At 44.5% G+C, this 27056-nt stretch overlaps 1 protein-coding gene across 1 annotated transcript; it reads left to right on the top strand.

Moving 5' to 3' along the window:
* The first annotated feature begins 807 nt into the window (after positions 1-807).
* Positions 808-15450, top strand: Dhrs7c (dehydrogenase/reductase 7C). The gene is made up of 7 exons (XM_004645161.2): positions 808-940; positions 1158-1317; positions 6320-6432; positions 8131-8341; positions 10471-10563; positions 14009-14164; positions 15189-15450. Exons 2-7 carry the CDS (start codon positions 1164-1166, stop codon positions 15395-15397), a joined length of 936 nt encoding a protein of 311 aa, XP_004645218.1. The 5' UTR covers positions 808-940; positions 1158-1163; the 3' UTR covers positions 15398-15450.
* The last annotated feature ends 11606 nt before the right edge of the window (positions 15451-27056 follow it).

The following is a 27056-nucleotide window of genomic DNA, read 5'->3' as shown; positions in this document are numbered from 1 at the left end:
TTTAAAATATTCTTGTTTGCTCCTAATTTGCAAGAGAGAAATCCAGCTTCCTGCATTCCTGCCCTGGTACATGGCTCTTTGCCCTACTTCCTGGTCAGCCCAAGGTGTTAATCATCCAACTTAGGACTCTGATATAAGGAGTCTTCTGGATTTTGATATCTGAATACTTTCACTGGATGTCTCTCCATTTCTAATTGGACTGAGTCACCTTTGGTAACTAAAATAGTTAATATTTGGGATAAATTTTTAGTATTTGTAATCATAATGACAATGACTACCTTCTTGTGGGCCAGGTTTTTATACTAGGTTCACAATATGTAATATTTTAATATTTTCAACAGTCCTGCAGACAAGACAGTCTTGCCCACATTACAGATGAGGCAGCTAAGACTCATAGCAGTAAGAAACACTCCTAAAACTGTGTTCCTTCTGAGAGTTCATGTCACATCTCCAAGTGGCTCATTCTGCAAAAGCTTCCATTCTGTGCAACAATTTTCCTTCGTATGCCTCTCATCCCCAGCCAGGAGGGCAGGCCCGATAGACCACTGCACACGGGTCTGAGCTACCTGGAAGCTACCTGATACAGAAAATAAAGATAAGGATGTCTGTGTTGAAAATCCCAGGCTCTGATCCCTAAATGCTCAACCCCAGACTATACGGGAAACCTCTCATTGCCCAGCAAGCCAGGGAGGCTTTAAAAGTCCTGGCGAGAACCCTGAAATCAGACCCAGCCAGCATGTGTCCCTGAATATCAGAAGAGACTATATTTACCCTGAAAAGCTCTTCAGTGCAGCTGAGAGCTATAAATAACCATTAGGGCCTGAGCAAGTGGCCTTAACACATGGATTTCCTTCCAAAAATGCAGGCCTATTTTAATTAAATTTGTAATTAACCTCAGGGGAGGGCAGGCCCCCTGCATTTGGTCTGCTTTGGAGACAACGTGAGTAATTTCCTATTTGTTGAACTTTGGGGGATTAGCATGCCTGCTGGTTGTTCGGCTCCAAAGCAGCCGCCCTAGGAGCAGAGATAAGCTCCATGAGAAGAGAGAGGCTCCATACCTGGAGTGAATGAACCCTGCAGCCTCAAGTCTGCCCCTGCCCTAGGCATCACCATCAGGGTCTCTGTAAAACCAATCCTTTCAATGTGTTGTCCCTCAGAACAAGATGGGAGTCATGGTTGTGCTGATGCTGCCCCTGCTGCTGCTGGGAATCAGCGGCCTCCTCTTCATCTATCAGGAGGTGTCCAGGCTGTGGTCAAAGTCGGCCGTGCAGAACAAAGTGGTGGTGATCACTGACGCCATCTCAGGACTGGGCAAGGGTAAGCTGACTGTGCTCTGAAATGCATCCATCTCTGTCCAGAGGGGACTGATAGTGGCAGGGTAGCATGTGGAGAAATGCACTGGGGGGGATTGATCCTGAGTTCTCTCCCAGATCTGTCACTAACCAATATGTTAGCAATATTTGTTGTTGAGGCTGCAGCTTCTTTGCCTGATAAATGAGTGTACTGATAGGTCTCAGAGTGGAAACTCACACTTTAAGGTCACCTACAGATATGGCTGGTTTTGCTTTCATGGTGTTTCCAGAAATTTTTAAATTCAGTATCTTTACCTGGGCTACATACTGGTTCTGAGCCCAGACTTGGGTGCTAGGTTCAGATCCTCACTCCAGCACGTACTAGCTAGTTACTTCACTTCTCTGCATGGAATCTCTCATCTGTAAGGTGAGGGTGCTGGCTGTCTCTACCTCATAATGTAGCTGGGAGCAGTCAATTAATTCATGGATGGGTAGCAGTTACATGAGCAACCTGGAGCTACAGGGTGCCCCTCCAGTGTTAGTAATGATCATGATGCAGAACAAATCCAAGCAGAGCACACCCGCTTCTGTGTGCCACACGCCCTACCACTCCCTATCGTATGATGTTCAGCCTGCTTCTTTCTGTTGTCTCACCTCCAAGTCTTGATGGCAACCCATAAGTTGGATAGTCCCAGGGGGCATTCTCCTGGTCACATCTGTGACATGAGGAGTAATAAATGTCCTTTGGCATTGCAAGATTCTGACCCTATCATTGCAAACGATGGTGATGCAACCCTATTTATTAAATAACGCAGGGATGATTTTTGCTTTTGCTATTTTTAATCAAGTATAGGGCACGTCCAATCAAGCATTCATTAGTAACTCAACAAGTGCCTACAAGCCCACTCTATTCTGGCTATTGCCCCTTCCAAAGTGTCTCTCTGGAAGGATAAGAGTGGCCATAGAGAAAATATTTGTGACCTCCTCTGAGAATTTGCTCAGAGCTTGCTTTTCATTTTCTTGGACATCACAGTGGGAGCCAAACCACTTGCCCTGAGGATAAATTAGATTTAATCCTTTCAACAATCCTGAAGACAAGACAGTTTTGCCCATGTTACAGATGAGGCAGCTATGGCTCATAGCAGTAAGAAGCACTCCTAAAACTGTGCTCCTTCTGACAATTCATGTCACATCTCTGTCACATTCTGCGAAAGGTTCCATTCTGTGTAACAATTTTCCTTTGTGTGCCTCTCATCCCCAGTCAGGAAGGCAGGCCCGATGGACCACTGCACATGGGTCTGAGCTATCCGGTAATGATTAGGTAATGATTTTGGACCAACCATGACATGTTGAAAAACCAAAGCATGAGACAGACAGACACGATGTTCCATGTGGCCCTTCCACAGATCCCAGAAGCAATCCCCAAAGAGAATATCCTGTCTCATTAGAAGCAGTACTCAGGAGGGAGAAAGGGATACTCAAACTCAGACTCCAGCTTCTCTAACAGCAGGTCGTATGTGTCAATCAGACCAGACCCAAGAGGACAACGTTGACCTGAAAAGTTGGAGAAGATAAGCTCACCTAGAGCCATTCAGGGTCAAAAGCTTTGGAGCAATCTAGCTCTCCAATCAGAATGTATTTGACAAGACCAGGCTATAATAAGGGACCCCATACAGCTTCTCCCTTGGAGCCTTTCCTGCCTGCTTAATTGCCCCTTCCTCTTGGATGGCCCACGAGGAGCCACCCCTTACTTCCGCAGCTCCTTCTAGATGTGCTCCATTATCTGGGCACTCCTCATGGCACTGTATCAGTGTCGCTCAGTCGAGCCACCAGACATAGCTTTCTTACAGCGAAACCTGCAATTTGTTCACCTTGGCCTCTCCAGCATTGGCATCCAGGACCCACACAAAGTTTATTTATTTATCTAACTACTTGCTAAAGGAAGCGTGCTCATTTACAGTAGAAAAGTATGTGCCTGCATATTTGTTTTACCAGTTTGATTCCAATTACTCAGAGTATAATCACACAGAGTATGATTTCAACCCTTTTGGGTTGGTTGAGGTCTGTTTTACAGCCTGGATGTGATCTGTCTTGGCCAATGTTCTGTAAGGACTTGGAAACAGTGTACGTTTCGCTGTTGCTGGGGGGAGGATCTGAATATCAGCTACATGCTGATACTGGAAAGAGGCTGTTCAGTTTTCCTATGACCTTAATGACTTTCTGTCTTAGTAGGTGGAGCTGCTGTTCTCTCTGTTGTAGGTTTGTCCTAATGGTCTTTGTAAGTCTTTTAAATCTCATTCAGCTGTAGTCAGGCATTGTGTAAATCAGATTCCCAGGAAATACATGTCAGGAGCAAAATGAGATTTGCACAGGCGTGTGGCCTAGTCTGTCATGACTACAGTTGATATTCTTTTTTACTGCATCTTATTGACTCACCCTGGAAAGAAAGGCCAAGCAGAAAGAAATAAAGTCCAAGTATTTAAAAGTAACTTGAGAAGCTGGGTGTGTATGACCTTAAATAAGTGCCTGGCTTCAGAGTGCTACTGATGACCACAATTCCAGGTTCCAGTTGTTCTGTTTCTTAAGACCATGGCAAGAAAAATGTGAGGGGCGTGGAGAAGACAATGTGGTGTGCACACAGCCCACCTCACACGCTGGAGCCACAGAACCTAATGAATCCCCAGATGGCACTGAGTGGCATTAAGGAGACTGTGTACTGGGGCAATCGAGCCAACAGGTCATATCAGGACACCTCTTCTTGACCCAGATTGCATAGCTCAGCCAAGTCAGGCAATATGTCACCTGTACACACTGTGTGTGCAGCAAAAGTGACAACTGAAATGTCTAACCAGTCCATGCGGACTACTTCAGGGATTTCTGACCAAACATCAGCCCTCTCTTCTTATCACTTCTAAGATGTTCAATTACTCTACTTCAGACAGTACTGAAATCAGGTCATCTTGGAGTCACCAGCATCCTTTCTCATTTTTTATTTTTGAAATCAAAAGGTACCTTACAGTTTATGGCGTCTTAGATGTGATGAAATGAAGGAAGATTCAATTTGTTTATTGGTTGAAAAAGAAAAATCAATCCCAGTGTTTGACACAAGGTAAATGCCAAGCTGAGCTGATAAAGAATAAAAATAAGAGCAACCAGTATATCAAAGGCCTGGCTTCAGCAGGAATAGCTCATTTGAGAGCTGCTCCTTTGTGCTTGCTGTGTCAAGCACATGTGGGAAAGCAAGGTGTTAACAGAGCAGAGGACACAGAATAATGGGATGGAACAGAAGCCACAGCCAGAGGTTAAGTCTGGCTCTTGGCTGCAGGTCCCTCCCCTCCCCTAGTACCCAGCTTGCAAATATGTCCCCATCATAATACAGTGGGAGGATGGAATGGGTGGGCAACAGCACAACCCCCACCTACTCCCTTCCTGGCAATAGTGATTAGCCCTGCGGCAGCCTAATGTGGAGAACAAGCCATCCCTGACATGCACATCAGAGTGCTTAGGATTATGTCCTGGTTTTACTCGGGGATTCCAGTGGATGTTGCCCTTGCTAAGGAGTTGTACAGCTATGCCCTCACCTCAGAGGAGCCAGCCCAGAGTTGGTGACTGGTTGGCACAGGAGTGCAAAATGTTGGCCCTCTTGCCTCCACATGGAACAGTATGTAGAGGGGCTCAGACTCTGTGGTTCTCTCTGCATCAAGCCAAGCTACAATTTTCCTTGAGACCATGCCCTTTCCTGGCACTTGCTCCAGGTCATTGCTTCCTGGCTGTTTTTCTCTGATAAGCACGCTCAATAAATCTTGGCCACCTAAATCTCTACCTCCTGAGATTATGGTGAGAATTAAGTAAACTAATATATGTAAACTTCTTTCAATAGTTCCTAGAACCAGTAAATTATTGAAATATGTGAGCTTTTATTGCTTGTAAGTATCAGAATACTGTTACCAACTGTTGCCCAGTTGGAAAAACCCTATATTGGATGAATCAGGAACTAGTCCAGAATAAAATTAATCTGAAAGAAGATTCACTTTCTTCATACAAAAGAGGCTTGGCTGAGGTATCCATCCACATAAAAATTGCAGCGCAATGGTTGATACTTGATCTGAACAAACATGGTGTGGCTCTTCCCAGTATCTCTAGAACTGAGGTCTCCTGTGGGCCTGGGTGGACAGGTCCATCTTTATGTTCAATCTAAGGAATAACTTGTAGTCATCAAAATAACAGAAGAGGACCTCTTTCACCTCACTGTAAGCTTCCCCTCACAGGAAACAACCAAGATAAAGCCAAAAACAGCCACAAATTTTACTGGTTTTTTAATAATTTTATTGAGAAACAAATAGCAGTGAGACAGTTTCAAAACTGACTAGTAGGACAGCTTCAATAATTAATATATTGAATATTGTTCTCTTCTTAGTGGTCATTCATAGTACAAGATGCAGACATGATATCCTGTCCACAAACACTATTAGAACAAATCTTTTTCTCATTGAATTAAGAGAAAGTAGCTGTATATCTGTCTTATTTTGAATATACAGATACAAAATGGTCCTTCATTTGTATCCCCTTTTTTGCTTAGTTTTGTCAGAGATGGGTATTCCATTGCCATTTAAATATTATAGGTGGCTGAATTCAGCAAAATATTCCAATATAGTCCAGTAGTCCATAACAGTAGTGGGTTTTCCGTAGGACTGTCAATGTCAGAAGTTGTTGATTTGAGCCTTTTGCAGCTCAGCATATTAATATGCCTTTACTTTTTATACCTCATTTTATACTTTTCTGCTGAATGGTTAAGACCAAGATAAAGCAAGACCTATACAACAAGAAATGTAACTTTTGTATCTGACAAGGTCAACAACCACAAATTTTAGCCTAGGACTGGGATTAAGTGAAACAATCTCTGAAAGGCCTTGTGGTGCTAAGATTTTTGCGTTCTTTTATTTCTGAAGTTTATAAGAGAGCAAGGAGTCACCATCAGCGACTCGCTTTACACAGTGCACACTGTCCTACTTCCTTCTCCTCCACAGAGTGTGCCCGGGTGTTCCACACAGGTGGGGCAAGACTGGTGCTGTGTGGAAAGGACTGGGAGAAGCTCGAAAGTCTCTATGACTCCTTGATCAGTGTGGCTGACCCCAGCAAGGTAAGGCCTCCAACAGTCAGTGTGGATCACTGCTGGTTGTCTTTGTTCTCCATTGATGAAGGAGAACCCCTTGGGCCAGGGGGAGGAAAGCTGTGATCATTCTGGGGAAAGAAATGAGCCAGCAATGGCTCTGCTGGCACGAGTGTGCCTGCTTGTCTCAAGGTGCTGTTCTGACAATTCACCATGACTAAAATTTAGCACTAATTCTCATCCAAATTCTATGAACATTAGAACCAAAAAGAATTGAGAGATAGGGGCTGTCCCAGGTGTGAGATGTGATTGCAAACATGCCTGATTTTAAAACAAACAACAACAAATACCTTTTTCAAAGAAATCAGGACAATGGAGTCCCCTCCCAAGAAGTCACCAGCAAGCAAGTACTTAAGCCAATGCAACTACAATTTGTACAGCATTGCAGGGGTGTTATTTAGGGAACTGCCTCAGTGTTCCCTTCAGGTTTGGTTTCTATGTCTTTACCTTTGATGCTGTCTTTGGTACTTGGAAATAGCCAAGAACCACTCAGACCTAAATCTGCTATTTGAGGGGACAGCAAATGGAACGACAGAATTCTCCATGTTTACTGCTTGTGATGTTATTGAGTTTGGGGTAAAAACTAAGATTCTGCAGTCTATTGTTTGGTAAATACTGAGTTAGGGCAGGCTTATCTAATTTCTTTACCACAGGACTTTACAGAGTTTTGATAAGCTGATGTATTATGAATCTCTGAAAAGAAGCTGGAATGTACTGGGTGCTTCCCATACAAATCTGATCAGGGAGTCAATCTTCAAGGATTTACCTCAGAACTAGTGTTTGCCCAACACTAGAGGTGCATTGAGCCCAGATACTGCCAATTTTCTTATCTGTTCCCCACTATAGACAAATACCCCCTTGATGACACCAGTATAGGACTGAGCACAGTGCCTGGCACATAGGAGGTGCTCCAAAAATAATGTGTCAAATATATGATTTTGACTCAAGTCAAAATGTGGACACAGGGTAGACATAGATTTTGTTGCAGGTTCTAAGTCAATTTGAAACGTAACTTTCAAGAAATTGCTCAGAAATGTTAAAAGTAGGGATTCTCGCACTGGTATAAGTACAAGGCCTCCAGAGGAGAGTGCTACCAGGGACAATATTCACCTGATTTATCAGTTCTGGAACTATGGCCAAAAGTGTAGATTTATTACTGCACATTCATGTGTGAAAGCAGTGTTTCCTTGGTCCCCAAGAATAGCTTCTTCCAGAATCACTTCCTCTTTTTCCTCTTTGTTGTTGTTGTTTTGCAGTCACTCTATGAATTTTGAATTTCAAAAAGGGGTGGCTTTTAGTTTGAGGGGACAGCAAATGGAACGAGCATGCCTGCCTGTCTCAAGGTGCTGTTCTGACAATTCACCATGCCTAAAATTTAGCACTAATTCTTGTCCAAATTCTATGAACATTAGAACCAAAAAGAATTGAGAGATAGGGGCTGTCCCAGGTGTGAGATGTGATTGCAAACATGCCTGATTTTAAAACAAACAACAACAAATACCTCTTTCAAAGAAATCAGGACAATGGAGTCCCCTCCCAAGAAGTCACCAGCAAGCAAGTACTTAAGCCAATGCAACTACAATTTTTACAGCAGAATCAGATGATTCTACCCAGTGCCTACAGGGAGAAGTGATCTGACATGCCGTGACTTTCCCATTGGCTCTGCAGACATTCACCCCCAAGCTGGTCCTACTGGATCTCTCAGACATCAGCTGTGTCCAAGATGTGGCGAAAGAAGTCCTGGATTGCTACGGCTGTGTGGATATCCTCATCAGCAATGCCAGCATGAAGGTGAAGGGGCCTGCCCATAAGATTTCTCTGGAGCTCGACCAAAAGATCATGAATGCCAATTACTTTGGACCCATCACCTTGACCAAAGGTCTCGTGAGTTTCCTTTTCCCATAGGCTGCTGAGTCACTGAATGCTTTGTCTCCTAGCCAGTCAGTCATCTGATTCTGGATGGGACTCCTTGTCTTATCAGAAGATTTCTTACTTATTTGATGAAAATTTTAAACATTCTCACTGTAATTTTTTTAAATTTTATTATTTATTTACTTGGTACAGGGCCTCACTATGCAGCTCAGACTCATAGTGATCCTCCTCTCTCAGCCTCCCTAGTGCTGGGATTACAGGCATATGCCACCACGCTTGGTTCCAGCGCCAGCACCAGCATGTGGCACCAGGGATCAGGCCTCGGTCCTCATGCTTGCCAGGCAAGCTGTTGAACTGTCAAGCTATCTCCCCAGCCCTCACTGTAATATTTGGTGAAGAAAAATTATTTTGGAAATAAATTGCTTGCATATTCCAAGATTACTATGAAACTTTTCCGCACCCAATTCTGCCCTTTGCTTCTCTTCATACACCGATTACTCCCCTCTGATTCAGTATCTCTGGACCATTGGCCTCAATTTTTACACAGATTTTGCTGCTTCAGTTTCATAGCTGGTCGACTTCTAACCATGTCAGTTGGTCGAATGCTCTGTCCTCAAAAATAAAGAAGAAAAGAATTTATTTCCAAAAGACAAGATACCCAGTATTCTTTTGGCCCTTTCACAGAGTCAAGGGAGGTAGAGAGCCATCTTCTTGTAGAGGGGAAAGGGCTGGGTCACTTGGCACCTTGCTGCAGGAGCCTGAAAGACATCTACAGGGAGACCTCAACACTGAGCTCAAATTCAGGATAGCAGGCTGGGAGGCGAGGCCCAGAGATGGCCATGGGACGCAGTCATCAAATGAAGCTTCACCTCCCCCAAAACACAGGTGTGCCCAAGCAGAAGCTTAGGGAAGAATGCAAGCATGAAGAACAGCTCCACATCGGTAACAGGGTATGCTGGTAGAGGTGGAGAAGGCACAGCTAGTTCCTGCGCTAGGTGCTTCGAGACAGAAGTAGTAATGGGGTTCTGAGACAGATGAGGAGAAAGAAGCATTTGTGGCAGAAAGATGACTTGCCAGAGCTTCTAGAGTGAGATCACTGAGCAAACAGCTTGGTGCAGCCCCCTGCTCATGGACACACCAAGAAGGCCAGTCAAGTGTGGTGTTCCCTCAGCCTTTGACAGGGACCACTCCATGACAACAAAGCAAGGCTTGGGACAAGGGAAGGCCAGGACTGGCTTCTGCTCGCTGAACTTCTCACGAGCTGAGTGACCTGAGTCTCGTCACTATCTCTGGTCCTCTGTTTGCTCATCTCTAACAAGAAGGACGGGATTTAGGTAGCCATGATGAAAGTTAAGTTGTGAAGCACCCTCTTTTTCCATTTTTGGCCTATCTTCTTTCCACTGGGATTGCTAATTTGCTTAATATTTTTCTGCTTGCTTTCTTCTTTTAAAAGTATTTACACATTACAAAGAAATCTTTATAGCATCAACTTGAAACCTTTTGCGGCCAGCTGCAGTGGTGCACGCCTGTAATACCAGCTACTCAAGAAGCTAAAGTAAGAGAAACCCAAGTTTGAAGGCAGTCTGGGCAACTTAGCGAGACTCTGTCTCAAAATACGAGGGGCTTGGGTGGCAGCTCGGTGGTAGCAGGCTTGCCTAACATGCAAGGCTCTGTGTTCCAGGCCCAGTAGAAGATAAATAACTGCCATAATCACTCTCAGTCATTATAAGGCAACCTGAAACTTCATGAAGTAAACTCCTCCAAGGACGTAGTTCTTTCCTTCTTTGTTAGAGATTACCAGTTGCAAGATAAATATTGAAGACAGAACCAACACGAGACTTCCTTTTTGAGACAATAAGAGTGTTAAAAAGACAATCTCCTATTATTGGCATCGATGACCTTTAATTAATGCCCATCAGTGAGTCACTTAAAATCATGCAGCAAGGCTCCAACTGGTCCAGCCCTCTGTTTGGAAACACCTGATCGATAGCCATCAAGGTTTTCTGCGTCTCTGCCCAGCAGCAGTGCCACTGCCACAGAGACAGCGGAGTCCTGTGTGATGATGGGGTGGGAGAAGGGTCTGTCTGCTGCCCGGCTCACCTCAGACTTCTAACGGCGACTTCTGGTGTCTTCTAGGCCTGCTTCCTAACATGATCTCCCGGAGGACGGGCCAGATCGTGCTGGTGAACACCATCCATGGGAAGCTCGGGCTCCCTTTCCGGACAGCTTGTAAGTTGCTGGGACACAAATGACGTCCCCCATGTTGCACGGTTTACAGAGCAAGATAAGCACTGTTATGTCTAAGACCACGCATAGGGTGGCACAGGGTGAGGAATGTCTCCTCCAGAAAGGAGATGTGCCTGCTGGGCTTCCTTTTCCTCCCTGGGTTCTTCTTCCTCTTATTTTTGGCCCATCTGCAGCAGTTAGCTCTCTGTGGGACAGGTTGGGATGTAAAAAATAAAGTTCCTCTCTTTCCAAAGCTCAGTGTCACCGGTGGGCAGGACCTATCCTGGCTGAGCATGACACTGCCAAAGATCACACTTCTACACAGACGCTCCACCCCAGCTTGTGTGCCTTCTTCCTCCATAGAGATACCACTGAAGGACAGGAAAGATAACAACAGAAAAGAGGAATTTAAGTGAGCATCACAAAAAGGGAGAGCGATGAAAACTTCTAGAGGACGGAAAAGGGAGAGAGGACAGGAACACAATCCCAAGAGCGAGACAGCTCCGCAGCTACTAAGTCCAAGGAGAAGCAAGATTTCCAAGGATCCGTTCACGGGATCCACTGGGAAAGTTCTGCAGACATTCCCAGCTCCCGTGAGGGTAGGCCACATGCCACTAGGTTTTTTTGTGGCCCACAGTACTGTGTGCCAAACAGGAGCTCATCAAATGTCCATTGATGGAAGGGCAGGAGAGAGAGAGAGAATGGGAGGAAAGAAAATGGGTGGTTCTTTTGCATGGGTTTGGCTAGAGCTGCCAAAACAAAATACTACAGACTGGATGTCTTACACAGAAATTTGTTTCTCTTGTAGTTCTGGAGACTGAAAATCCATAGTGAAGGAGCACTGGTTTCTTCTGCAGTCTCTCTCCTTGGCTTGTCAATGGGCACCTTCCTGCCATGACCTCACATGGCCTACCCCCGTGTGTGTTCACGAGGGGGACCTTTCTTTGTATTCATGTCTCTTCTTCTTAGAAGGACACGTCACAGTGGATTTGGGCCCTTGTAGATTCTTTCACTTAGTTCAATAGCTTTCACCCATGCCATACCATATCAGGGTTTTTGTTTTCCTTTAATAGGAAAATAATATTCTATCAAATAGATATACTACATATAATTTATCTAATCATCTGTGAATGGATGTTTAGGCTGTCTCTACTCAGGGCTATAATGAATAGCTCTACTAAGAACAGTCTTGTATGGTTTTTGTGAAGGTGGGTGCTTTTGTTTCTCTTGAGTACATACCTAGGAGGAGAGATGTGGGGTCACAGGACACTTCTAACTGTAAGCGTGTGAGAAACTGCCAGACCATTTACAAAGCAGCTGTGCCAATTTCCATACCCATCAGCAATGCACCAGAGTTTTAATCTCTCCCTTCCTTGCCAACACTTGTTATAATCCATCTTGATTTTAGGGATCCTGATGGTGTGGAGTAGTGTTTTAAGGTGGTTTTGATTTGTACTTCCCTGATGGCTACCATACCTAGCTTGGGGCAGGTAGAATTGGGTTCACTGGGGACCACTGAGGGCATTCTTAGCAGGGCCCGGAAACAGGCAGCCAGGGTTCTGGTCAAGACTCAGCCCCGTGTGGTTGTGCAACCTACTGCAGTGCTGTCACATGACCCCCTCAGCTTCTTGTCCTTTGCTGCTCACAAAGTGGGTACAGTAGCTCCTCCACCCCTCTTCCTTCAATATATAGCGACCACCTCAGCATCTGTGGAGCACCCGTGTGGGTGCCCATATCCACGGATCTGTGAGTCCCTTATAGAAAGTAATAGGGTATTTGCACGTGACCTATGCACATCCCCTTGTGTAGTTTAAATCATCTCTTGAGTACACAAACCATAGAACCTTTTACAATATAAATGCTACCCAAATGGTTGTTGTACTTCCATTGTTTCTGGAATGATCGAGACTACATGTTCAGCACAGATGCAAAACTTTCACTGAGTATTTTCAATTCACAGTCTGTTGAATCCATGGGTGTGAAGCCCACAGATAAAAAAGCCAGCTGTATTAAGACAGCAGGCCTTACAGGTGCAGAGAAACTCAAATGAAATGATGCACATAAATTCATGGTGGAAGCCAGGAAGGGGCAAGCTGGGAGGGGTTTGGTTCAGCCAGCCTGATAGCAGGGTTTTTGTCATTTATGCAAAATATTGGAGCATGTGAATAGCTATCATGAGCTTCAGTGTCTCCTGAACACTCTCGCCTGGCCACAGTCTATTTTCTAGGGCAACAGGTGGTGGCACAGGCCACCTGTGGGCAGAACTGGGGCTTTCTCTTCTCCCCCCCCCCGAGCGCCCCCCACCTGCACTCCTCCTGCTCCACAGTGAAGATACTTCTACTTTTGTACCTGCTGCCAACTCGAGCGGTTGCCTGAAGGCCAGCCACTTCTCGGGGGGCTCCAGGGGGCCTGGCACTGTGGGATACGCTGCAGCCTTGTCTTCTTTGATGCTCATGGCAGCTCCATGAGGTGTCTCCTTATTGAGTCTCATTTTAGGCTGACGAACCCAAGCCCAGCACCGCATCCTGAGCCCTCTGAAGTGAGGGGGTCAGATCCTCTTCCCTGGGAAGTCTGGACTGGTATTTGCGGAGACAGGAGAATGCAGGAGAAGGAAGAGGAGGGAAGGGGAGAGAAGGAGAAGGGAGAGGACGGGAGGGGAATAGAATGGAGGGGACCCTGGCTTCTCAGGCTGGACAACTGTGAAAGGGGTTTGGTGGAAATTTCTGGGTACAGTGGGAAAGTCCATATACCACCCATATTCTACATCCCTCCTTCTCCATTGGACATCCCTGAAATGTGTCATAGGGCCACCATATCCTGGATGTGGCTCTAATTTTCTGAAGCTTTGGGAAGTCATCAATCCGCTCTTCTTGGAATTCCTATAATGATTCCTACTTACCCAACCCCTGGCGTCCATGACTTGAACTGAATTTGCTGCTAACTGGCACAGACAGTTCCTCTAAGGAAAAGGGGGAGGAGAAGCAAAACATTCCAGGCTCCTCACAGCCACCAGCTGCCCCCAACCTCGCACAAGATCCTTGGGTATCATTCATTAGCCTTCTTGGAAAGGAATGGGAACCTCTGCCTGTGTAGAGCATTTTAAATGTTGTTGTGGTTGTTGTTGTTATTGTTTCATTTAATCTTCACAAAGGAGTAATAATATCACAAAAGCTTGCCAACAGAAATATCACCCCATTTTAAAGGTAAGAAAACTGAGTGTCCGAGAGGCGATGTGATTTGCCTGAGGTGACACGTTGGGCCAGTGACTGAGTTGGATTCAATCTCTCTTTCCTCCACTTTTCCAAAGCCCTCTGTCCATAAGACAAGAGGTGGAGTTCAAGGCACCCTCCTGCTCAACACTTGTACCAAGTGTGTGTGCCCTTCTTGTCCCCGATGCACTTCCCAGGGAAGCAGCGCCATGCCCATCTCTGGCTGGCTTTTCTTCTAGACGCTGCCTCCAAACATGCTGCCCTAGGCTTCTTTGATTGCCTGCGAGCAGAAGTGGAGGAATACGACGTGGTCGTCAGCACCGTGAGCCCAACTTTCATCCGGTCCTACCACACTCATCCCGAGCAAGGAAACTGGGACACATCCATTTGGAAATGTGAGAATTCAGAGGGAAACTCTTGGGGTGGACCCAAAGGGTGCTCCTGAAGCAGGAGTCTGGGGGTGGTGTGGCCCTACAACTTTAGGCCTGAGGCACTAGGCACAAGGGGATCCCAGTCTGCTGCTAAATCCCGTGGCCTGCCTGCATTGTCACTCAAGTCCCACCACCCGCCTGCCTGGGAGCCTGGTTCCTCTGTAGGCTGGATTTGGTCTTTGGGAACTTCCGGGTTCCCTGTTTCCTGGGCTCCCTGCCTCTACCACAGATCAGATAGTTGAATACTGGCAAGTCCTTTCATCATTCTGTGCCTTGGTTTCCCCTTCAGAAAATGAGGAATAACAGTAATACCTACCTCAGGATTATTGGGCGGACAGAAGGTTCCCACTCGCCAGCTCATAGTGAGTGCTGTATAAATGCACATTATTATTATTATTATTATTATTATTATTCTGTTACACTCTAACCAGAGACTCTCTGGGCTCTCTGTGTATGTGGAGGAGCCAAGAGGAATCATCCTGGGGGACAGAGCAAGAGGCTCCAGGAGGCTCTGGACAAGTGCCCTTCTCAACAGCTATAAGATAGAGCCTTAATTCACCCAGCACCCCCACCCCAACCCACCCCCTGTCCTGGACACTGAATCCAAGGCCTTTGCCCTGAGCTACTACATCCCCAGGCCCTTGTTCATTTTTTAATTTTCTAACAGGGAGTTAATTCGCTAAGATGCCCAGGCTAGGCTCACACTTGCCTTCTTCCTGCCTCAGCCTCTCAGAGGCCCGGGATGGAGCCTGATTTCCTAACCTACTACACGTAACTCCCCCACCATCAAGGCCAGAAGGCCCACTTCATCGATCAAGAAGCAGAAGCCCCCAGAGGTGCGATGTGTCACATCCAGGCGGGCATATGTCAGCCTGGCCCAGACACCGCGATGCCAGAGGCAGTCCCTGTGTCCCCTGACTTAGGGCAGCAGAGGCTTGTACCTGCTTGCTTGCTCCCGGCCCTCAACCTGCCCTCTGGGCTCTCTCAGTCTTTTTCAGGAAGCTGGCCCCAGGAGTGCACCCGGTGGAGGTGGCCGAGGAGGTGATGCGCACAGTGCGGCGGAAGAAGCAGGAGGTGCTCATGGCCAACCCCATCCCCAAGGCCGCCGTGTACATCCGCGCCTTCTTCCCCGAGTTCTTCTTCGCCGTGGTGGCCTGTGGGGTGAAGGAGAAGCTCAGTGTCCCAGGGGAGGGCTAATGGGAGGGCTCAGAATGGTCTCTGCGTAAGAATAAAGGCTCTGCCGGCCGTGGCCCCCTCTGTCCTCCCTCCAGCGCCGCCCTCCCAAGCCCGACGCCCGAGCCCCGCACGGGCCTGGAGCCCGCCAGGAGCTGCGGCGGCTCCGGGAGGACATCAGCGGGCCCAACTCATCCCAACCCCGCCTGGTGCCGACACCACGAACACGGGCCTGCTCAGAGGCGCCCGAAACCCACTGCCCTCGCACAAGGGGACCTGCCGCACGGCACAGGCCCGCGGGCACAGCTGCCCCAGGGGCTTCAGTGAGGGGGACACAGCCCGCCCTCGAGCTGCCCGCAGGCGCCTCCAGCCCTGGGTGGCTGCCTAGCACTCGAGGCACTAATTCTATTTAGTTGTGAAGAATTTATGCTTAGACGTTATTATGTATTCTATGATAATTCCCACATTATTGATATTAAGCATTAATTTATTTTAGTGTTCATATTAATGCTATTCTATGTATTATATATAACATATACGTAATATATAAATAAAATTAAGCTATATAAAAATAAACTGGGCGCAGGGATGCATGACTGTAATCTCAGATACTCAGGAGGCTGAGGCAAGAAAATCAGGAGTTTGATTTAGCTAGAGCCTGTCTCAAAATAAAGTTTGTAAAGGACCGAGAGGGTAGCTCAGGGGTAGAGGCCTTGCTTGGAGTGTCAGGCACTGGGATCAGTCCCCGGATTTGTTATTTATGGCCAATAATATATTAATAGGCAATATATTATTGAAGCTCTTATATGGTCACCTACTGATATGCTTACTAGTAATATTTATATTGCATTTAGTCTATTAAATAATAGCTATTATTAATAACTACTAATATATCAAATAATAGCTATTAAATACTTGATTATTAAATAATGTTGATATAAAAATTAATATGCCTATTAATATAACTAATTAATATATCATTTTAATTACTATTATTAAATAATAAACAACATTAATAATAAATAATACTAAGTAAATTAATATAAATAGAAATATGAATAGTAAGATAACCATTAATATACTTATTAATATGACTAATAACTATTATTAAATTATAGTAACCATATATTATTACATAATAGTGTTCCTATTTCATAATGGAGCTATTATTAAATCATAGCCCCTTGACATAGCCCAGAGTTATGACCGACAGTCCTGGCAGCCTATGAGAACCAGCTCCTCCCAGGGACTGATTTCACAGACCAGAGGAGGCACTGAACTAGTTTTCTTTTTGAGACAGGGTCTCCCTCTGTAGTTTAGGCTGGCTTTGGCTCACTATGTAGCTCAGGCTGACCTCAAACTCAACGTGACCCCCCTGCCTCAGCCTCCCGAGTTGCTGGGATTATGGGCATGGAGCTGGTTTTCTATAAAAGACTTCATTGTTTTTAAATTGTACAGCAAATGCTGAGAACCTTGCCCCATTCTGCCCATCCACCTCACTTCAGATTTACATGCTCAAAAACAGGTACAGATTATGGTTTTTGCACTAATACTGTAACTGCTGGCTCAAACTTTTCTTATTTTTATAGACAAGAAAGGACAAAACTTCCTTTTGAACTTGTCATTTGTAAAATTAACATATGCACAGTACACACACACACACATATATAAATCTTAGTTTAAAAAATAAAATACCCAGAATCACGTAATCACCTTGGAGCCTAGACCACCCCAGGACATTACTGATGGTCACGTCTTTCAGCCATAGGAAGCAAGATGAGGTGGCAGAATTCGGAAGGGTCAGCAAGGTAATTTTCTACAGCGAGGTTTTACTGGGGGAGGGGGACATGGGAATGCTGAGGCCATAGCCAGTAGAGGGTGGGTGAGGATCTGGGGGGGACCCAGCAACACCAGGAAGGCAGCTGCAACTTGACTGGTGGCCAGAGAGTGGCTTTGGAACTGAAGGGCTGGGAGCCCCGGCCATAGGCAGACAGCCTGGATCCTGGACTCTGGGTGAAGCTGGAAGCTGGAGCCGAGGCCTGTCGTGGGCCTGGTGAGACGAGCTGCCGAGCGAGAGTGACTCGATGTGCCCAGCAGCCCAAGCTCTTGTGCATGCACTTTGGTCTCCCTCTGCTGAATACTCCTCATTGGATGCTTTGAGACATCCCTATGTCCCTGTTGCAGTCTTAGGATTTGGTATCATAGAAGCGTAGTAAATGAAAACTCCCAGCCTTTATGTTGAAACATAGGGTAAAAATATTTTTTAGTGTTAAGGGGGACAGAAGCTGGGGTGGGGGGAATAGAGGAGGGGAGGTGCATCATGCAGCATGAGCCATGGCCACCAAGTGTCAGCGTGGCCTCCAACTTACAGTGCTTTGTCCGTAACTTTTCTTTTGAAGGAAATACCACAGTACATCACAGTATTGCCTTCATGATCCCCAGTGAGCATTCCTTTCCAGGGCTCCATTTGGTCTTCTTATCAACCTTAACTTGTAAACTAGAGCTAAGAGTCTGTTTCACAGATGAGAAAGCTAAGGCTGATGTGCTCGGTGAGGTACTGCTGCTGTGAGCAGGAGGAAGCCTGAGTGTGGGTAGCCCCTGGGACACAAAAGAACAGGGCTCTAGAAGGCCAATGGGGCCAGCGAGTGTCCCAGGCCACAGGATGGCCATCCCAACACACTGCAATGCCTTGAGCAAGCTCATCCCCATGCTAAGAAAGATGAGGATTTTCTGGGGTTCCCCCAAATATCTACAACATTTTAAAAACTGGGTTAAATAAGGGCAGCTGTGTCTAAACAGAGAGGAAGAGTACTCCCCAAAGATAAATCTTAGATGTTCCTCCAAAGGAGAAATGGTGGATACATATTTTCTAGGCAAAATAGCCTTTCCTTATAAATGCTTGTCCAAGGAGAAAGCAAAGGAACAAACATACACGGATAATGCACAACTCGCCTGCTACCTTGCTTGGGTCTTTCATTCATTGCTTTGTGCTGTGCTGTCAGGAAGCCTGCAAAGCAAATATTAGTCCCTTTCCTACTGATGAATATGACAGAGGCTCAGCAAGCTCAGTACATAACTTGGCTAAAGTCACACTGCTGGTCAGTGGCAGAGCTGAGACTTGGGAGTGACAATGGCTGGATCATTCATAGACCAAGGTCAATAAGCTGTCCATCCTTTCCATGTTAGAAGTGGGTGGGGCTTCTTCACACACAGTCATACCAGGCACACCACCTCTCACCATGCCCTGATGAATGGGATGATGGGGAGGCTTAGGTTGTGCAAGTAAGCCAAGGAGTTCCCATCAGGATGGCTGAGCTATGGTAGAGGAAGCTGCTTGGGACAGGACAGTATTTTGCAGACATAAAAAAATGTATTGGGTCTCCCATCACTGGGACAAAATATGCAATACATACAACTTAAAGGAGAAGACATCTATTTGGCTAACAGTTTTCAGAAGATTATTCCATGGTTGGTTGGCCAAGGGAGAAACAGCACAACAGAAGAGGAAAGTGCTCAATCCAGAGTGGTCAGGAAGCCAACAGAGAAGGGGGGTTCTGGGGACCGGAGTACACCTTTGCAGGTCACACCCCCAGTGACTACCTCCAACCAAGGCCCGCCTCCTAACGCTATGTTCACTGCAGAAACCATCAATGGATGAGTATAGCACAGCCATGATCCATCAGAAAAGAGAAGACAATCAATAGAAAAGTTATTTCTAGCTCAGAGATGGCTACTCATAATATAAAGGACAGAGCTGGGGAGACAGCTCAGTGGTTTAAGCTCTCACCTGGCAAGTGCAAGGTCCTAAGTTTGATCCCTGACACCAATAATAATAATAATAATAATAATAATGGAAATATTACTGGCTGTAGACACAAATTAATGGTCTTAAAGTTTACAAAAGTAAAATTGTAGAGAGAGCAAATTTAAAGTTCAGAACAGGGCCCAGGGAGACAGCTCAATAAAATAAGTGCTTGCCTGGCAAGAACAGGATCCTAAGTTCAATCCCTGGTACTGCAAAAAAACAAAAAGTTCAGAAACAGTTTGACTCAGTGTACTATTTAAGCATCAACATATATGTGATGAAATTCTAAAGAAAAGCAAGTGGGAAGTGAAAGCAATCAGGAGAAAGGGTGAATGGAGATACTACCTCAAAGAGAGGCAGTGAAGCTTCAGATGGACAGGCAATGTTGGCATGTCTTAAGCTTATTGGTGGTTTCACAAGTGATATTTTGTTATTCTTTTTTAAGTCACTTGTACACAATGATTTATTCTTTGTGCTTACAATTCATTTCATAATGTTCACAAGTTAGAAAAAAAAAGGCAATCACCTTGTTCACATGTACCTACAATTGTTACGTTGTCTTTCCTAAGAGTATGGCTGCTTCGCCACCTGGGCCCAGGAGGACCGCCGGGAGGACCAAAGAACCTTTAGATGATAGGAATATAGGGTCTAGAGTCCTGGCTGCCATGGATTGAGCAACCGAGTATCTGTTAAGAGATAAGCTGAAGCCTCTGATTCAAAGGCTTATTGGGACATTGGTCAGAATTGCAGAGAATTCCACCTTAATTGAACGATTGCGTGAACTGATTTTTTTAACCATAAGTATCAGTAAAGTGGGGACAAAGGTATTAGCCTTGTTTTGAGAATAAATGTGATTCTATGCACATCTGGAGATAGAGAGTACACATCTGGTAAGTAAGGGCTTTCTCCACATCTTCAAATCTGCAAGTGGGAAGCTACCTCTCCACAAGTCAAGTAGAGGACCACGCTGACAAGGACAAGAAAGAGTTTTCCATAGGACTGACAATGTCAGAAGTTGTTGACTTGAGCCTTTTACAGTTCAGCATATTAATATGGCTTTACTTCTTATACTTCATTTTTATACTTTTCTGCTGGATGGTTGAGACCAAGATAAAGCAAGACCTCTATAACAAGAAAGGTAACTATTGTATCTGATAAGGTCAGTCAAATCCCCTCAGGATTTACCCTGAAACCTTGTACTGCAGTTCGTAGATCCTTTTTCAGTGTCAACCATGTGGATGAGTCACGGCCATTGTTTGACCAATTTGCTCTCTGTGAAAGCCTGAGAGAATATTTTCTCTCCATGGGACTCTCCTTAGGCACACTCTACATGATTGATCACTTTCCTCTGTGGCCCCATAATCTCCTTGATCAGAAAATTTGGGACACAACTGAGTTACATGATGTTACAGTATAGGTTCTCCTATGTCTTGAGTCTTCTGACATTGCCAGTTCTACAGAAAACCCACTATTATTATAGACTACTGGACTATATTGGAATATTTTGCTGATTCATGCACCTACAATATTTAAATGACAATGGAATACCCTTCTCTGACAAAACTAAACAAAAAAGAGGATACAAATGAATGACCATTTTGTATCTGTATATTCAAAATAGTTAGGATAGATATACAGCTACTTTCTCTTAATTCAATGAGAAGAAAGATTTGTTCTAATAGTGTTTGTGGACAGGATATCATGTCTGCATCTTGTACTATGAATAGCCACTGAGACAACAATATGCAATGTATTAATTATTGAAACTGTCCTACTAAGTGGTTTTGAAACTGTCTCATTGCTATTTGTTTCTCAATAAAATTATTTTTAAAAATTAAAATAATAAAAATAAAATAAAAGAAGAAAGAGAGCCCTAAAGCAAAGTACCCAGGATGGGGATAGACAGCCTCTAACTTTGCATAGATTTCCACACTGGCTCTGGGGTCTTGTGAACTCTGTTTCTGTGGGAATGGATCATGGTATATTAGTGTGTGGGGAGCACAGACTTAACAGAAAATAGAAAACAGTGAACCAAAACAGTGATACCAACTTGAAGCTTTTCCAAGTGTGTGCAACTTTATGTACCTAGTCATTTTCTTCTAAGTAGCACTAAGCACCTACCATGTTCTTTGCTACAGATTTTGTAAAGATAAAGACTCAGTTATCTCAGATTTCCCAAGGAACATTACTGTCAACACAGTGACCCAAATAGACTATGACCATACCACCCTGAATGTGCCCGATCTCATCTGATCTCGGAAGCTAAGCAGGGTCAGGCCTGGTTAGTACTTGGATGGGAGACAGTGACCCAAATATCTAAGTGTGAGTCCATTAGTCTTGTTACTGTATAGGCAACATTCCTATTTTGTAATTGCTCATTATAATCAACAAAGTCATGTATGCTCATTACTAAAAGTCCTGTATGGCAAAGGATGATGTTGAACATGAAATCTCAACCCTCTGCCACAGTCCCTTAGGGATACTGTGAAGGACTTTTCAAAATGCTGTCAATCAGTTGGCATATACCCTTCCTGTCTTTCTTTAAGTATTACAGTATACCAGCTTTTTTCCTCCTAGGAATAGGTCTTGGGCATCTTCATCATGGGCATACATAAAAGTCTACTTCCTTTTTTGTTATAGTCAACATGCTGAAAACCCCTTGAAATAGTTTATAAAGACAACATATCAAAAAAACAGGGAACAAGAGTAAAAAGCTAAAAAGAAAAGTCTTTATTTCTCAAATCACAATCTCAGTTCCTAGAGAAACCTAATCTTTTAAATAAACTTTTCTAATTTTTTGGTAAAGTGTTTAATCTCTATATTAGATAGACACAGAGAAAAGTGCACAAATCTTGGGTGGAAGGTGAATGCATTTTTACAAAGGAAAACATTTGGTGACTGACATACAGACCAACATTACTAGCACACCAAAAACTGTCCAATTATATTTCACCTATTTTGCATCACTTATTTTTAAGTAATGAAAGTTGGTATTAGAACAACTATTCTCAAAGTAAAACAGAGAGCATGAAGTGTGTTACCTACTCAAAATAAAATGAAAAGCTTCAGCCCTGTACACATCCAGAAGTCTTGACCCTCAACTCTTGGAACCTTCATTAGATCTATAATCGTCACCATATTGTTGACCCGGCTGAGATGTGCATTTCATACAGATAGACCGATACCATCAATAAAGCGATATCAGTTTAAAAACCAAAGTTACTCTCTTATGGTCATCAAGACAATGTTGTATTAAATAAAGGAAGAGACCAATACAAGAATGGAGCAAGCTTTAGTCCACTACACAATATGACAATATAGCCAGTTCATTATATATATGTATTTAGTACAGAGTCTACAGGGTCTCACTACACAGATCAGACTCATAGTGATCCTCCTGTTTTCAGCCTCTATGGCACTGGGATTACAGCTGTACGCTACCATGCCCAGTCTCAATCACAGTCTCAGTGCACCCCAGGGGCAAGGCTGGCACTGTAGGCCAGGGATCAAAACCCAGTCCCTGCGCTGTGCCTAAGCAGGTGCTTTAGGCCGCTGAGCTAACTGGCCAGCCCATGGCCAGTTCATTTTTAACAAAGGTGCAAAAATAATTTACTAAGGAAAGACAGTCATTTCAACAAATGATCATAGAATATTTGAGCTTTGTTTCCAATATCTGAGTTGACAGATAAGCCAATTGTCCTGATTTGGTCAACACACATCCTATACAGGTGCTGAAATGTTACATGTCTGTATGCCTAATTACTACATCATTTAAAACTAAATATGTATTAAAAACAGAGAATCCAAGTGCAGTGGCACACATCTTTAATCCCAATATGTGGGAGACTGAGGTAGGAGGATTTCTGGGAGTTCAAGTCCAGCCTGGGTTATATAAGCAACTTTGAGGCCAGCTTGCACTATGAGTGAGACTTAATCTAAAAATGTTTTAAAAAGTAAAAAGAAAAAGAAAAGAAATCAGATTCCCAAAGTTTGTGGCTTCCTCCAAACATGGCTTGATTGGCCCACAGTGTGCAAAGACACTTTTGCCTATTAAAAAAACCTTATATTTATGGAATTGACTTTTTAAATCTAAAACTGATACTATATTTATATTTATCCATGTTCTAGCTCACATCTGAGATTATTTCAGTCCACAATTGTTAAAGAAAAATGTCTGCAAAGTTAAGCTGGCCATCTTTGCCTCCAACAGACGGTGGACAGAAGTAAACTGGAATGGAAAACACAATGTTGCACCTCATGGGATTTATCTGCTTTTTCTCAAAACTGCTAGTTATTGGGACCAGTACCAAAAGTAAGCTCACTCTTAAAAGTCCTTCAATATATTCTTCCTCTTGCTTTTGTTCCAGAATAGTAGGACCTCAATTCCATCGGCCTGCTTTCCATAAAATCCTAGACTAGGTATCCTTCAGCTGAATCACACTTCATCTGTCATTGGGCAACCATGGTCAAGGTAAAGAATCTGTCCTTTTTATAGCTATGAAAAGGTTAGGTTGACCGTTTAACTGCACCATCCTTTATATCTGTGATATCTGTGGTCCCCACTTCTGTTTGTCCAACCTCTTCCCTCTTCCTTAGTTTTCCCACCAAGTCCAGTCTACTCACTGGTCCAAAATATCTGCTGCTCTCTTGGGTCCCACAAAAGTTGTCAAGCCAAATCTGTCCAGCCTGTGGGGCTGAAGAGGCATTTTGTTTCATATTTGCTTTTGAGCTATCTGGAAAAAAATCACAAGGCATCATTTACAGTGAAGTATTCTAAACATCGTAAATTCTAAAGAGAACTAAATCATTTAATCTGCTCATTTCTTTAGAATATTTGCTTGAATCCAGTGAGTGAAGTGTTTTTAAAGAGTTGGAGGAAGGTAGCAAAAATTTAATTTCACAGTTTTGGGGCTTCAATGTGACAAATGACTGGATTGACTAGTTTGCTTCTTGGTTGCCAGTTCTGGGTTGGATTTTTTTTTTCTTTTTTTGTGGTACCAGGGATTGAACTGAGAACCTTGTGCTTGCCAGGCAAGTGTTTATTCTACTGAGCTCTCTCCCTGGCCTGGGTTGGATTCTATATAACCAAAATTAAAGTGAAAAGGTAAATTAATTTGTGGGTCAAACTCAAAAGAGAGAAAACTATTATGAGACAAGGGGTGCTGGGCTTGACCAAGGGGCCCTAGTCTAAGCTGGGAGTGGGCAGAGGTGACGCACCACAGGGTGGTTGGCAGTACCTTTGGCCTTGGCCGCTGCTCAGTAGATGCCAGTAGCCTGGTTCCCCTTGCCCCTCATCTCCATGCATGCAAATGTTCCCGGGGGAGCAAAGTCATACAGAACTCAGCTGCAAAATGCTGAAGACATCGCTACCCTCCAGTGTCCAGAAGCTCTACCCTAGAAAACAGAGAACAGCCATGTTTTTTTCAGTTATTTGCATCTTTTAGAAAATAAACTAGGGGGTGAAGGCTCCCCCAAGATGATGAGATCACCACTGAACTTCCAGCCAAGCTAGGTGGTGTCTGTTCCCCGAAGCTGCACCCATTTCCACCTTTAGCTGCCAGTCTGGTTCCCTCCATCATTTGAAGGGGTGTAGGGGTCACGAATGTGAAAGAGAAAGCACCCTCCAAGAAAAATAAGGATTCACAACGTCAACACTAGAAGAGTGGGGAGATGGAAAAGGAAAGATCAAATTTTACTTGATTTTTACAAGAATGCATTGGATAAGCCATTGTGGAAGCCCTGGAAGCTTAGCAAGAGCAGTCAGTCACACGGGCTTGGGGTGGATGGCTCAGTGCAATGGATTAGAACCTGAAAGGAGCTGGGTGTGCAGGCCCATGCCTGTCGTCCCAGCACTCAGAAGGCTGAGGCAGGACAATCGCCCTCCACAAGTTCAAGGATAGCCTGAACGACACAGCAAGACCCTATTTCAAAACACACAAACAAAAGAATGGAAGGAAATAAGGAAAACATCCAGGGCAGAGTATGGAGAACAAGATCATGGTTCACAATCTACCCACTTCACCCTCAGCACTAGGGCCTGGGTTCAAACCGGGCATGCTGTGTGTGAGCACTCATCTCTCCCTCCAGCAAGGAGCCATCTATGTGGAGCAATGATATGACACAGAGCCCTCCCTCCTGAGCTGAAGGCAGCCTGGAGTCTTTCCCCTTCTTAATAGATCACAAAATATGTGCTTGATAAATAGACACTGATTTGTATATGGTCCCTGGAGACTTAAAGAGCTATAAAGTAAATTCCACCTCTCATCTCCTCTTTGGACATTCCATGTGCCTCTCTTTATCTTGATAGGTTCCTTCCTGTGTACCTCTTCAGGCAGATTTTGCACACAAATATATTTGTTACTTGAATAAGCACAATAAATCCTGCCCCACCACTTCAATTGACCTAACCAAACAAAAATCTCATAAAGAGAGCTGACACAAATATTCACTGAAGAATTCAGGGGAGAAAAGGTCTATGGTGCAAGAGGCTTGAACTGGAACCTACGGAAGTGGCCAGCTGTCCACCAGTGGTGTGGGAGCAGTACCTCATCTTCTTTTCTTTGTAGCGTGTATCGCTATAAGATCTATCTTTACTCTTCCTTTTTCATCTGCCCCCATAACAAGCCATATGCTTCATGAAAGCAAGCCCTAATCAGGAGAGTACAAAGCCTAGAACAGTGTTTGATACATAGCACATGGTCAGTAAGTGCAGACTGGGTGGACAAATGTATGGTTTAGTGGGTGGGAGGGTGGGGGGTTGTGGTTGGATGGGTGGATCACTGCATGGGCAGGTGAGTTGGTGGGTGGATGGGTGGATGGGAGGATAGAGGGAAAGGATAGTTTCTCTCTATGTATCTCTCTGTCTTTGTCTGTCTGTCTGTCTGTCTGTCTGTCTGTCTGTCTGTCTCTCTCTCTCTCTCTCTCTCTCTTTCTCTCTCTCTCTCCCTGACTGTGCAACACAACCCCAGAAAGGATCCACCAAGGCCCTGATTATAATCTAATCCCATCCTGAGTTTTTAATGTTTACATAAGGAAAAGATGTTGACTGACCATCTTAGCCTCTGTTCCTGATGCCTCCTCACAGCAGGAAGGTGGAGGCCATCAGAACATGCCCTTCTTCAATCAGTCATCAGTAATTCAGAACGACAGCTACCCTGTCAGATCTAGAGAATTGCTTCAACCTGAGATTGCTTGGTGAAAAGACCTTTATCTCAGATTACACTGATTCAGTGGACTATGACACACAGTCCTAGAAGGAACCGGAGGGCCTCAGACCTACCCTGCTTCCATGGTGGCCTGTCACTGAATAGCTGTCAGGAAGTGAGAGAAACGTGGTCATTCCTAGGATGCCCTCCCAAGGGAAAGGACTCCTGTCTATTTCATCCTATATGGATTAAAGTCATGTTCATTTTAGACACTGATTCAGATCCAGAGTTTACATACTAAATAATCTAAGGCAGTGGTGGCGAACCTTTGGCACGAGTGCCATAGCAGGCCGCTTGTTATGACTGAAGGCTCTAAACATTTTGCCATCACTAACCTAAGGCATGCATCAATCTTCTCCACCTTTGTCCTATCTACAATGTAAGCCCTTTGAAAATGCCAGGCTAAGTAGATGTGACTGTTCAGTTGAGAATGTTTCAAATACTTTAGAACAAATCTGATTTTAAAAATCTGATCTAGCTGCCAATGTGGTGGTACATGCCTACAATCCCAGCACTCAGGAGGCTGAGGCAGGAGGACCTCCATGAGTTCAAGGCCAGCCTGGGTTACATAGTGAGTTTAGGGCCAGGAAGATAGCTCTGTGGCTTAAGAGTCTGCCTGGCAAGCACAAGGTCCTGAGTTTGATTCCTGGTACTGAAAAAGAAAGGAAGGGAG

This window comes from Octodon degus, unplaced genomic scaffold (genome assembly GCF_000260255.1).
Source record: "Octodon degus isolate 3935 unplaced genomic scaffold, OctDeg1.0 scaffold00219, whole genome shotgun sequence".
Classification (NCBI taxonomy): Eukaryota; Metazoa; Chordata; class Mammalia; order Rodentia; family Octodontidae; genus Octodon; species Octodon degus.
Note: the sequence above shows the minus strand (reverse complement) of the source record. Positions and strands in the feature narration are given on the sequence as shown.